Here is a 14,651-nt window from a genome sequence, read left to right on the forward strand (position 1 = left end):
ACAAAAAACAATATTATGAATTTGACATGCGAATCGTTGAAAATATACATAACAGTTAATCAAATATACATAACTAGTTAATCAAGGAGTTACAAAGAAAAATATTCATTTATCATAACCCTATCAACGGAAGAAAATATTTGTCATCAGGGGTCTTTAATGATTTGTCATAATGGCATAAGAGAATATACACATGTGCCAAATTCAAAGCTAAATGCTCAAAGACGGAGGGAGTAAGCTGAATCCACATTATCTTTGCATGCTTTCTAGTGGAAAAATGCTGTTACTATGGCAACGCATTATTCAACATCGACAGAAGTTGTCTTCTGCACATCTACATACTGTAGTGGTCTCATGTGCCAAAATTCAAGTCAAATATAGGTTTTCCCGGTCAATTTCATGCTTTTGTAATTCCAGTTCATTAATGTGCATTCAAATTCACACAGCGCACGTACGCGAAGATATTCGGGCATTCAAATTCAGAATCCGAGCGATCAATTTCATGTATGGAAGTTCTATTTCGTTTTCGACCAATCAAATTCACGATTGGGCGTTCAATTTCCAAATGCGAGCATTGCATTTCCTACTCGTGCATTCAAATTCATGCGATAGCCATGTGATAGTCCCGACGAGCTTGTTTGGAGCGTTCAATTTCATTTTCAGGCGATAAAATTCCTACTTCGTGTAATCAATTTAACAAGGAAAATGGAGGAGACTGTTTTTTTAGAAAAAAAAAAGAGAAGAGAAAGGGCATCCACACCCAGTGAAGGCTTGCATTATAGTGTAATTACGATTGTTTAAAGGTTCTTCATTGTTCTCTGTTCATGTATTCTTTGTTTTTCATCTCAATAAGGTCCGATCAACAGTACATATAAACAACACAACGACAATCTAATCATATTTTTTGATGATACTGCAAGCTGACAACGCCCAAACACTAACCACATAATGACAATGTATCAATTCAAAGACAAACTGACACACAATGATCTAATATAGTCCCGCAAAAGTAAATCAATAAGACAGCAATTAACAACAAACAACACGTATATAATATTCATGTTATCAGTTTCAATGTAGTCGATTTTTTTTTCCGAAGATGTCAACCAACCTTCCGCATTATGCTCGTCTGTAGACCTATACAGTGCCTAATGTTTGTTTGTTTGTTTCATTTTCCATCTAAGAAGATGGCTGAATAGCCCATATTCAGTTGCAATAGCTGGTCTTCCATGGGGTCCAGTTGGATGCAAGGTGGGACCACTTCCCTTGGTTAAACACACTGCTCTTTGAATAAATGAATAAATGAAGTGGGATCTTGTACATGCAAGAGTTGTGACTCTCTCACACATGGGACCTCCATTTTACGTCCTATCCGAGGGACACGTGCCTGTATATTCATTTTCGTGAAGCCCGAGTTCAATTTTTTCAATAAACAGGTGGACCTCTACACTGCAAAATGAATAACCTTCATCATAGATCCCAATATATTCAAAGCTAGATAAAAAAATAGACACACATACACGGCCCCAAACTAACTAAATTCAGGACTTCTTTGAAATTGAATGCATTTATTTGGGACATGGTTGCCTATTCACGAATTTGAATGACCGACGAGATACCGTCGCCAGCTTGACATGAATTTGAACGCTCATTGCTGAAATGCGTGCTCCTCTCTTAAATTTGAATGATCCGATAGTGAATTCGTATGCTCCGATAGTGAATTTTAATGCTCCGATAGCGAATTCGAATGACCGGATTTTGAATTTGATTGCTGATTCAGTGCTGCGAGCGCAGAATGCGTGAAAAAAAGAATGAAATTGACAGGGAAAACCTGTACTAAAAAACTCAGGGAGTTAGGTCAATCCACATATTTTGTATGATTGGTAAAAAAATGTCGTTGTCATGGCAACATATTTATTCACACACACAAAAAGGCGTCTTGCACAAGTAAGTATTACATTGATCGTATATCCCAAATTTCAAATGAATTGCTATAAAACTGAGTAGTTTGATCCACATTCTACAAGATTAAAAAAATTGCTGTTGCCATGGTAACGTATAATGCAATACTAACGAAAAAGGTGTCTTGCACATCTTCCTTTGATAGTGGTTAAACATGCCACATTTGGGGTTAATTGCTCAAAAAATCGAGAATAGTTCGATCACCAACATTTTGCTAAATTTTATGAAAAATTGCTGTTGCCATAGCAACGCATTATGCAATGCGAATGAAAAGAGTGTCTTGCATATCTTCCTTTAATAGCGGTCACACATACCAAACTTGGGAGTTAATTGCTCCAAAAATGAGAGAGTAATTCTATCAAAAAAAATTTATGACAATTTGCCGCTGCCATGGCAACGCATTATGCGATACTAACGAGAAAGGTGTCTTACACATCCACCTTTGATAGCGGTCATACATGCTAAATCTTGGGTCAATTGCTCAAGAGAGTAGTTCGATCCACAAGATTTTTCAACGGAACACAAAGTAACAAGGTATACGTATGAGATGACGACAGTTGAAATCAACTGCTGATTATTTTTGCTTGTAAAACAAATACGCCAATGACAAGTAAGTATGAAATACATTCAGCAAAAAATGGAGGATCCTCTCGTAATGTACGGATCTCTCAAAGGAAATCCACTGTTTTGTTTTTTTTTTTTCCCACTTGTCTGTACATGGAATGCGGATTTTACATCTGTATAACAAGAGTGCTCAATCTACCTTTGCGCCGCACATTTCACCGATTGTAAACCAATGTTTTGCGTTTGATTCTGGGATTTGGGAAGAAAAAAAAAAAAAGGTCCTCCCACTCACTGATCCAGGCCTAGGAATACAGCAAAACATAGCATCAACCTTTTTTTCATATAGGGTATAACGCCGCCAAAGCGCCAATTTAAACATGAACAGACAAAAATTAGAGAAGACACTGGACAAAAACTACATCATGGTTGTTCTGAACTACAATACTTTTCCAAAATTACTAGCAGTTGGCATGATCAATAGACATTGTCCTTTGTTATCGTGAAGTATAGTTTCATACGGATAAATTAAGCAACACACTAAAACGCTCTTTCCACCCTCTCAACAAACGACATACTGTACAGAATAATGCATCCAAGTACACATGATCCAGCCGCTTGGTATTTCTATTTTGATTTACGAACTACCGTGATGATACTTCTAGACTGCCAGCAGATTTAACAAACTCTAACTTCATGCGAGGCTTGTACAGACTGGTTTACGCAGAACACACACAAAACACCCTTCTCCATACCAAATAATGTACCTGTGCAATCCCATTCGGAGTCGTACACTGAAGTTTGTAAGGACGTTTAAAGCCAAAAAACACATCATGCTCATTGAATAGCATCGTTATTATATATCATCATTTTTTTTTCTCTCTTTCGGGTACGCCTGCAATGCACGTCATAGAAATATCAGAAAAATCTATGAACAGAGAAAGGTAAACCACGTTGTCTCAACCACCATAAATTATGATTTTTATTGCTAATTTTCTGGGGCCTCCCCTTCATCAAAGCATTAACAATAGCTGTATATATTTTGTAATAACATTCAATGTGTAAATGCCATTACGTCGATGAATCGACAAATGTACGTATATGCACATATATATGAAGGGTTTGTTTGCAAAAACCGATAAGTCCATTTTTGAAGATTTTGAAGTACGATCTTTGTCATAAAGTACTAAATAATACCTTTTAAATGATATATTGGTCACTACATATAAAGGTCTATTTTTGAAGTTATGGTGAAAAGAAGCAAAAATTTTCTTATTATTCTCTTTATTTTTCTTGACCTTTAATCGCAAATATCTCCATTTGGCAAATATGGACTTATCGGTTTTTGCAAACAAACTCTTCATATATATATATACATATATATATATATATATATATATATATATACATACATATATAGGCCTACATATAGGCCTATATTATAATGATGCTTGTAGTCTGCGTGTTGGTACCAGTACAGAAAAGATGACGAATAAGGATAGTAATGATTTTATAGTCCAAGAGCATTGGTCAAAATAGGCTTAAACCTGGACATTCCAGGGGTGGTATTCTGAGGTAGTGTATTTGAGTGTGTAATTAACTTCGTAAAGTAAGTCGAGAAGTTAATAGGCCTTTAATCAGGGGCAAAATTGGTTTTCTGAGTACATAATTAAGGTATGATTAAGTCCCCTTAGGTTCTTTCCATCTAATTGTTTATTCCGTCCAATCAGACGCGTTGTTAGAAGCCAAAATGATGATTACCCGCGCAAGTACGTCCTCAATGCTCGCTCCTCCCACCCCCTTTAATTACAACCAAAGAACTCCGTGCGCACACGCTGGTCTTTGATTACAACCATTCACCTACGCACTACGAAGATCTCAAACTCTCTGCTCACATACAATGAAAAATTCCACGAAGATCGCCCGTATTTTTTTTTTGTCTGAAATCTACAGATTCCATGACAGCAAGATTGAACCGCTCCTCAATTGCCGAAGACGGTAAGCATCGCGCGGCAATGCTTGATACCGGGGATAGTTAATTACACGTAATATACATTTTTCCTTTACCTTTCACACTTAATTACACGGTCAGAATACCGATTTGTAATTAACTCAGAGGTGCACGCGCATTGATAAGCGCAAGCGCGTACGACTTTCCCGCCAAAACGCTTGTTGTCATGGTAGTTAATGAACCCCCTATTAATTAAGTGCTAATCAAACGATACTGAAGCTCTGGTAACAAGTTGATTTTTTTTTTTTCAGGATAGGTCCAGAAATGTTTTTTGAATAACATATTAAAAGTCCTCATAAATCCTCTTTGAGCGTTTTCCACTATTCAATATGACGTCCAAAATGGCCGCCTTTTCCTGAAATTCTTATAACTTTTCAACCAGGGAACCCAAATGCAAAATTTAAATGTCTAAATATATGTTTTGAATCATGAAGAACTCAATAAAACACATATTAAGTGATGTTGACGCACACAAGTACCGTAATCCAAGATGGCGTCCAAAAATGACCGTCATTTCCTAAAATTCTTATAACTTTTCAACCAGTAAACCAAAAAACAAAATCTAAATGTTTAAATACATGTTTTGAAGCATGAAGAAATGAATAAAATACAATTTAAGAGATGTTTAAGCGCGCAAATAACGATAAAACTGCTCGAGCTCTTCCTAAAATACAAAATGGCGTGCAGAATGGCCAGCAATAACAATTTCTATCTCACATACATACACAACTGTATCAGTATATGTCATTAAAACATATGATTTTTCATCTGGAAATTGGTAAAAAAAAATTATCAAAAATAGTTCTTGTGTGTAAAGTACACAAATTAAAACATTTGAATGTTACAATCAAGGAGAGTGTCCTTGTTACATGAGAAACATTGCACATTGTTTTTTTGTTTTTTGTTTTTTTGGCTAAACAGACGACCTACTAGAAGGCGATGTTTTTTACCACATGGTCTATTTCGTTACCTCAAGCACATGAGATGAAAACTTAGTGCAAGCCTCTTTGTTTTTTACCAATTTTACCAACACATTTGATATCTACCATGAGGTGAGTTCCACTTGAAACTGTCAATTATCCCTTAGGAAGTAAAAGCAATTCTCTTTTACTATCTGCACTACGTACATGTTCAAAATTAGGGTCTACACATGTGCTACAAAATGTGTAATTTATCACATGCGAGTGAATTTCTGTGGTGCAGTCTATTGCTCCACCTAAAAATATAGTGATTAAATTATTCTATTCATTTCATGTAGATTAGATAAATAACAGATAGAAATAAGAGAGTATGACACTCATAGTTATTGGTAAATGATGGAAGGATACTCCCCCCCCCCCACACGAGGTTTTTATAGTGCACACGTTTCGTAAGATATCGAATTGTTTCCATCGAAGCGTAAGAAAATATAAAGTAGTATTCAGGGAAGCGGGTAATGAGAGGGTGTGGAAGAAGAATCCCCCCTTACATGAGGGAGATTTTGCACTTTCAGACTTGATATTCAGACATCTGATGCACCCTATTGGTGAAATATTAGATATTTGTTATTTCCATCAAAAAAGGAACAAAAAGATATATATTCATGGAAGTGGTAGTGGAAGAGGTAGGGTTGCCCTCTCACACGAGGGAGATTTTCGTATTTTCAGACTTGAAATTCAGAGACCTGGTGCACCCTTTTGGTGAAATATTCGATATTTGTTTTCTGTTTTAAAAACTTAGGAAAAATATATGTTCAGGATAGTGTCGGGGAGGGGGGAGTATGGGAGGAGAATAATCCCTCAAATACGTGGGAGATTTTGGCATTTTTCAACTTGAAATTCAGATTTAGCACAATCTTTTTGGTGAAATATCTGATATTTGTTTTTATTATAAAAGTAAGAAAATATATATTTATGGAAATATGAGGGGGAGATGTAGGAGGTGATGCACCCTCTCACACAAGAGGGTGATATTTTTTTAAAACCTGAAAATCTCGGGTTTTATGGTGCACATTGTTGATAAATCACTAAATTGTTCTTTCTATTAAAAGTGTAAGTAGAATAAAGACTAGTATATTCAAGGCAATGAGCTGGTGAAGGATGTGGGAGGGGGAAGTCCCTTTCCACTGGAAGGAGTTCTTGCACTTTTAAGGATCGTCATTAAACGGCCTGGTGCACCTTCGCGTGTTATATGTTAACCCTGCACCACAAAACCAACAAAAAGTCGCCAGACATGGATTTTTAGGTAAGGGTAGATTCTGAAATAGCAGACTATAAGCTTTAAAATGATGTATAACTCAATTCAAATGGACTCCCCTAACCTACCTTAATAGTGGAAAGAAAGCACACACTCTGAAAAGTGTGAATTGAGAAAAGAGGCTCTGAAGTACACGGTCTATTCAAGCGCTTAATCTTTACCAAGTCGTACTAGCTGTGCAATGAAAGGGACAAAACACAGGATGTAAACCACTGGAGCAACAACAATGAAGGGATTAGCAGATTAAGATGAAATTAAGCATGTTCTATTAACACATTCTCTCCATTATCAATGCCAACTTTCCAAAGCAGTAGCATTATCCTTTCAAACGTTATTACACTGAAAGTGAAGAGCGTGTAAAGGATTTCAAGACATGAAAAGTGGCCTCTAAGACATGCCTGATCATTCTACTCTTCCCTCAAAAAGGGTTGTAGAAAACCTGCTAAAAACACACTTTCCCATTCATGTTAAGATGTCAAACTGAAAAATAATGTAGAAAAAAAAGACAGCTCTTTCAGAAACTATGAAAAACTCAAGATTGGCTTGGTTGAACCATTTCACCTTTTTTTGAGTCCTCACGAAAAATCAAGGGGTGCGACTTTTTGTTTTTGATCCTAAAACTACAAAGGAGCAACAAAAGCTCAGTTCAGTTGCACGTTGGAAGCATCAGAATTCCTCAACAATTTAGAACACCATCATACGAGGGTAATCTAAAAAATTGTCACTGCATTGAAACTGATGAATGTGGTGTTTGGCAATCGGGTATCGGAAAATTCAAGGAGGATATTCTAGAAAGAGATGAAAAGGGAAATTGTATCTGAAAGGATCTAAAAATAAAAAAAAAAAGTATCTCTGGAATAATATGATAAAGGCCAGACATTCAGCTCTTGCATTTGAAATACACGAGTCCCGAGTATACTCGGGCAAGCGTCTATGGGAAATGCGTGTTGTAGCAAAATCAAACCGTCCTCAACGGGTTAAGCTTAAGAGGACCACTACCTTCTTATAACACTTCTACTCGTACAACAGTATGATAGACCTGTCATTATCCAGTCATTACTGGACGATACGATTATTGGAAGTTATAAGTTCTACTGTTCTAAGTAATTTCACAATCACTCTTCATCTCACAATTTTATGGCCTTCTCCAATCGTTCTCACTAACAAAGGTTCATTTTTCATACCCATGCCTTAGAAACCCGCAAAACTGAGCCAAATAATAAGCCTGAAAGTTGATATACTGATCAGTCAATTCCATCTGACACAGAACGGGGAAAAAAAGAAACAAAGGGTTCATCAAAGATGTCATGGGAGTTGTCACCCGTCACAACGAGGAAGCAGATATCCTCATTCCATTGCATGTATGAGATGCTACTTCTAGAGCAACAGGGAATTTCAGAGATATTGATGATTATTACGTATAGACACCGACATTTTCATTCTCCTAATGGATCTTTGCTTTACTTTTAATACTGCATCGCATATTGTCTGCTCCATCACTGGAAAAGGAGATGATAAAGTACAATTGACATTGTTGACAAATTATGTTCTGCAAATTGTTGCGAAAAACAAAGGTCTGCTTGGTCATGCCTTTCATGGCGCAGGCTGAAGTTGAAAATTTGAGAATTTCTCAAAGAGCAGATGGATCAAGAATTATCTAAGCCTTGAATCATGCAGAATGTGCAATGACACAGTCCATGCCTTCCAGAAGTTGGGCGTGGATGACTTCAACCTGGACAATCTCCCGCTTTGCCCTCGTATAGTCTTGATACAACACATCCAGAGAACAAACCTCTTTAACCTTCACAACCTAATTTGTGCCTCTACTTACAGGGGAATATCATAATTATGGTACATTGTAGTTATTTCCAGCGGATATACATAAACTGTGCAATTAAACACTTTGAGCTTCCTACACCAACGGTAGCCACAGAATTCATTATCATGTTCATATGGCAAGAAATGCAAAAGTCATGATTGTTTCTGGAAGAATTGAGAACCAATTCTCCCCTGTGTACAGTCCTATACATGTGCTGTGATTTCAAAAACACATGCAGGGAATGAGCCTAGAAGACATTAACTAAGTATATTTCCAATAAATTTTCTAGTACACGGCTAACAATTTTCTACTTAAACCCTACAACCAAATCGTCTAAATGGGGGCATTTAGTCACTCGGACGCAGTTATTGAGGCACTTTTGAAAGTCATTTGCTTTGACACCAGAATCACATGATTTCCCATTCACAAGTTTTACCCAAATGCAATGCTCTTAAAGGAATGTTTCCCATGGCAGCCATTTTGCATTTCAACATGGCAGTGTAGGCCTACCTACAGGAAGCAGTCCTGCCTATGCAATAATAATAATATTTATAGAAGTGATTGACTTACACATAGGTTCTACATGAAATTGCTCCAGCTTGAGTTTGCAGGGTAAATATCTTACACCACCAAATATGGGTCGAAATCCATCTTGAATTTCAAGAGTGGCAGCCGATGCGAATAATCCATTATTACAGAATGTATATAATTGTGTGTGTGTGTGTGTGTTTGTAAAAGAATGTACAATGTACACCACCATAAACATTGATATGCCTAAAAGTTGCTCGTAACGACAGATATTTGCTGAAAAGCAGCCATTTTGAATGATAAAATGGCAGCCTTAAAAATGATCTGCAATTTTAGGGAGGGGATCAAAGTGCATCTGAATGTTCAACATCATGAGCCCGGTTTATGCCCGAAATGTGAACTTTCTGTATTGTTTACAACATGAAATATGGGTCAAAATATACATTCTGGTATGACGGCAATTTTGTAATTCAAGATGGCCACCTATAATATCAAAATGGACCATCATCTCAGAAAAAAAATGTTTCAGAAAGTCTGTTAGCATACGCATGCCCTTTGCCCCAAGTTAGAACCTGACAAAATACATACGATATGAGATGTAGGCCCAATTACATTTGCTACGGTTGTCATTTTGAATTTCAAGATGGCCGCCAACCAAAATGATCCATCATTTAAAACAAAAATGGATATATTAGCATGTCTGAAATCATAAGCATGCTTCTTGCTCCAAATTCATACTTTCCATAATGCTTACAACCTGAGATACAGGTTAAAATACATTTAGCTATGGCGGCCATTTTGAATTTCAAGATGGCAGCCGTCAAGTTGTAATAAAACAATCTACAATATCCGGAAGTGGTGTATCAGAATGTCTGACATCATAATCATGCTTTTTACATCAAATTTGAACCTTCTATGATGCTCACATTATGAGAACTGGGTCAAAATACAGTTTGCTATGGCGGCCATTTTGAAATTCAAAATGGCGGCTGAAGACATGGTCGAAAAAAATGAAACTAAAGTTTTCTGGATTCAGCACCCCCAAATTGACCAAGTTAGCTTAAAAAAAAAAAAAAAAAGTCAATTTTGGCAAGAAAATCTCACGGGATCCAATATTTCCACATAGAAGACCGTACTAATATATTTAGACATTTAAATTGAAATTGTTCATTTGGGCTACCTGGTGAAAAATTATAAGAATTTCATGAAATGGCGGCCATTTTGACGCCATCTTGGATTACTGTACTTGTGTTCGTCAACATCTTTTAATATGTATTTTATTGAGTTCTTCATGCTTCAAAACATATATTTCGGCATTTAAATTGAAATTCTGTATTTGGGACACCTGGTTGAAAAGTTATAAGAATTTCAGGAAGTAGCGACCATTTTGGACGCCATTTTGGATTGCGGAATACGCTCAAGTAGGATTTATGAGGACTATTAGTATGTTATTCTAGACACATTCCTGAAGCTATCCTGAAAAAAAAAAAGATCAGCTTGTTATCAGAAATGTCCAGGTTAAAACTAATACTCTTGGCCTATTAGTCCAACAGTGCTATTTATTCAAACCAAATTTTTGAGGCATACACACATCTTCTTCAGGGTGGACATGAACAATTATGAAAATAAACAAATGAATCTATTCTCTATTATACACAAGTGGTAGTCTTAGAAATGTTTCTGGCATAGCGCGTGTGGTATCTAAAGCCCGCCGCACACTATACGACTCAAGACTATACGCCCTATAAGACCCAGTCGTACGACCTGCCAACGCTCACTTTACGACCTGACCTTAGGCTTACGACTGTTCTGTCTTCAGTACATTTTACCAATGAGTATTCAAGTGCACGCAGTGCGCACTGCGTGCACTGGCATTTTACTGTATCTTGATTGGCTGAAAGTCTACGACCGGTCGTGAAAATTTAACATGTCAAATCTCTAAGACTGGCGCTAAGACTCAGTTGTACGACTGGAAACTGCAAAATTGGTGACGTCACACTTCCAGTCTTAAGGTCGTACGACTGGTCGGATCGTACAGTGTGCGGCGGGCTTAAAGGGGATGGCTAGTATCTGATCAGTGGGAATGCTGGGGATGATTGTTCCAATCCTTGTGGGATTCATTTAAGAGTATTATATCTATTGCTGTGTGAGCCCGTTAACGATCGCCCCGTCACTGTACAGGCACGGTAACCTGGAAATATTAAACTGCGCATTACTTGAATATGAGACCATTATGAAGCAAATAATTTTCACACAACAATAGATATATAATGTACTCTTAAATGAATCCACAAGGATTGGAACAATCATCCCCAGCATTCCCTCTGATTCCCACTGATCAGTTACTAGCCACCCTCTTTAAGTAGAGGCATTGTGCGCATCTTATTAGCATGCGCACTTGCAGTTGTGGTCAATTTGTATGATTATGACTTAATAATAATAATTAATGTCGCAACGACATGAATATACATAAGTAACCAAGCATATCATATATAAAACATTGAAGTGAAAGTGTTAGCAGGAGGCCAGTACTTGTGTAATTCTTAAAACTGCACACGAGAGGTCTAATTATAGGTATCTGTACTGGACAGATTGTTGAGAAAAATAAAGAGTAAAGGCCTTATAACCTTATAACGATAGTGTTTAGGGTTGAATATTTCTGAATTGTTACTGCTTATAAAAGTTGTATTTGTCAAGCCACGAGAGTTCTCTATTACGCTCAACCTAAAAGCTTCTACTAAGCATTAAAGTACGTAGTTCAGCGAGTTTTCTTTCGTCTGCTGTTTCATATTTTCCCGCATATCATTACGGATAACTCCGTAAGTCTCTCGTCTGGCTTTAATATACATCCACCTAACCACAACTGCAATTTGAGAAACATCCTCCCCTGTTTTCTCTGCTCAAAATGCCCCAACGTGGCTTACATTGGGGAAACCAACACTAAATTCAGAGCGAGATTCAACAACCACAGGTACACAATTAGACAACACCGCACTGGTTTAGCTGAACACTTTACCGAAGTAGACCACTCTCTGCAGAACCTCAAGATATGCCTCTTTGGAGGTGGATACGAAACAGCAGACGAAAGAAAACTCGCTGAACTTCATGCTACATAATGCTTTAGTAGAAGTTTGCAGGTTAGACTCAATAGATAACTCGTGGCTTGACCAACAGTTTTTTTTCGGCGCACAAATTTTCGAGCGATTCGCTCTTTCTCAAGTGTTGATACATAGAGAACAATAACAATTACTATAAGTCAATATTGCAACCGCGTTCCCAAGGATGCGCGCTTCAACGCATAGATGCTGGGCATCTTAGCACCCAGCGCGCATCCTGGCAACAGCGTTATATTACGTCATAATACAATGACAACGAGTTTCAAAGCATAGGCCTTACACATAAAAACTTGGCACGATTGATATAGAAGTGATTCTTCTGAAGCCGCAGCTGCGAAGGTGATGTAAAAATTGTACAAGCAGTATATTATTCCTTTCGTACTTCAACATACGCATAATTTAGCTTTAATTCTGGTGTATAGATAATCTTTACATAATCTGAGATTAGTATGTATTATAACGTTATATAACGCTGTTGCCAGGATGCGTGCTGGGTGCTATACTAGTAATGGTAAGGCGGTTGCAATATTGTTTTGACTTAAAGGTGCATGATCCCGGTGTTTTAGTCAAATGCGTACGCGGGCGCACGGCGCAAGTTTCCTATAGAGACCTACGCTATCGACTCCTCTTTAGCGTTTACGCTTTGGCCCACTTCCCCGAGTCCGAAGAAGTCCGATTCACTGTAGTCAGTGGTCGGATCACAGTTCGGGTCATGATTCGGCTGAGGGGGATGACAGCTTTAGCAAACTTATTTTGTGATGTCATAATAACAATCATATATGCACACACCCTGGCATTACTACAGACTGCGCGATGCCCAGAGAAGACAACGAAGGCAACGTTACTTAGCAACAGCTACGCACTTTACTCTTGATGACAGCTCAACTTCGGTAATCTTCGTATTAATGCTAACGGTGATCGGCTGTATCATCAACAGCGCCCTCTTCACTACCGGGACTATGCCCCTTTAATTGCTATTGTTCTCTCAGTGTCAACATTTGAGAAAGAGCGAATCGCTCAAAAATTTGCGTGCCGAAATAAACTGATGGTGAATACAGCGTGAACTTGGTTTCAATTTTGTTTTTGATGATATTATCACGCCAACACGTGGACAACTTACTCAATGACAGTAATACTAATGTCATGATAACTAGGAATGCATTAAATGCCAGTTGCCTTGGTTTTTATTCAAAATCCAAATTTTGGGGTGCCTTCCCCTTCGTCAGGGATGAAAGTGCTTATGAAAGTGCTTATGAAAAGAAAATGATATGTACATACATACATATACATATGTATGTTTACGTTTCAAGAATAATCAAATGTTCGTGTTTGTGTCTCCGAAGAAGTGTGTAGCTATATCTCCCATCTAAGAACCTACTCAAAAAGCAAAATATGTGAACAATTACCCTTAGAGGATTAAGAAAAAAAAGTGCGAGTGCAATCTCATGAATGAATATCATATTCTGTTAAACTGTGTATTACATGGATATTTTTTCTTCTTCGAAATGAAAGTAAATGTTTACACTTACATCTGAAATCATTGGGAGCTGCCAGGCAGAAGCGATTCGAGCCTCATGTGTGCAGGTGGGATTTGGCCCGAAAAAGGCGACGACACCTTCGCTCCACTGCTTAGTCAGAGCCGATATGGCTTGGAGGTCACCGATGCCAGTATCTGTCCACTCAAAGGTAACATTGTATCCGGGCAACAGGTCAGGGTTGCTGTTGACGTCCTTGACTGCCTCAATCATGGCGCCACCGATTCGTTGTGCGAATCGCTGAATACTGTCTCTTGAAGCACTAGCAAGATAGCCCAATTTGAGTTCTTTCAATTGTCCCGGGCCCGGGACCATTGTCGTTGCGACAGGCTGGTTGCCAGAGACGAATGCTAGACTTAAGGACGAGGTGGGCAAGGTTGTCATCATGTGTAAACGAGAGTGTCCTTCAGTTGTTGTGGATGTATTCTGAGCGTTACTTGCAGCCAGTGCCAAGCATGCACAGAGCAAAAACGGTAGAACTACTAGGTTTCTATTTGAGCGCATGATTGTAGGTTGATGTACTTCCTTTCCCTTTGATTTAAAGGCATGAATTTTTGCTGTTGTTTTTTTTTGTCAAAACTTACTGTAGTTTCATTGCTTTCCATAAACCATGGCATGCCCTACAAATCATGTACAGTGCTCTCATGAATCTGCTGTGGTAATTGTTATGTCAGTGTTTCTTTGAAATTACCAGCAGATAATTTACAAGTCACAAGTAATGTTTACACCAGATAGCCATTTTGACCCAATATTCACTTTGGTGTGCATTTATAACTACTCTTCCTGGTGCGTTATGTCACCGTTGCTGATTCTTTTGTTTTTCCTTCCAATCAAGTAAGCAATCTGAAATAAGCATGTTCGTCAAAAATTAAAATGCTGAAGCA

General features: G+C 37.8%; 1 protein-coding gene across 1 annotated transcript in view; it reads right to left on the minus strand.

The window, feature by feature from the left end:
• Positions 1-14,271, minus strand: part of LOC140231716 (speract receptor-like) — a 464,534-nt gene extending 450,263 nt beyond the window's left edge. The window contains exon 1 of the mRNA XM_072311869.1: positions 13,762-14,271. Coding sequence (XP_072167970.1) covers positions 13,762-14,271 — 510 coding nt within the window. The remainder of the gene's footprint in view (positions 1-13,761) is intronic.
• Positions 14,272-14,651: the final 380 nt, after the last annotated feature.

Source organism: Diadema setosum, chromosome 8, assembly GCF_964275005.1.
Source record: "Diadema setosum chromosome 8, eeDiaSeto1, whole genome shotgun sequence".
NCBI classification, from domain to species: domain Eukaryota; kingdom Metazoa; phylum Echinodermata; class Echinoidea; order Diadematoida; family Diadematidae; genus Diadema; species Diadema setosum.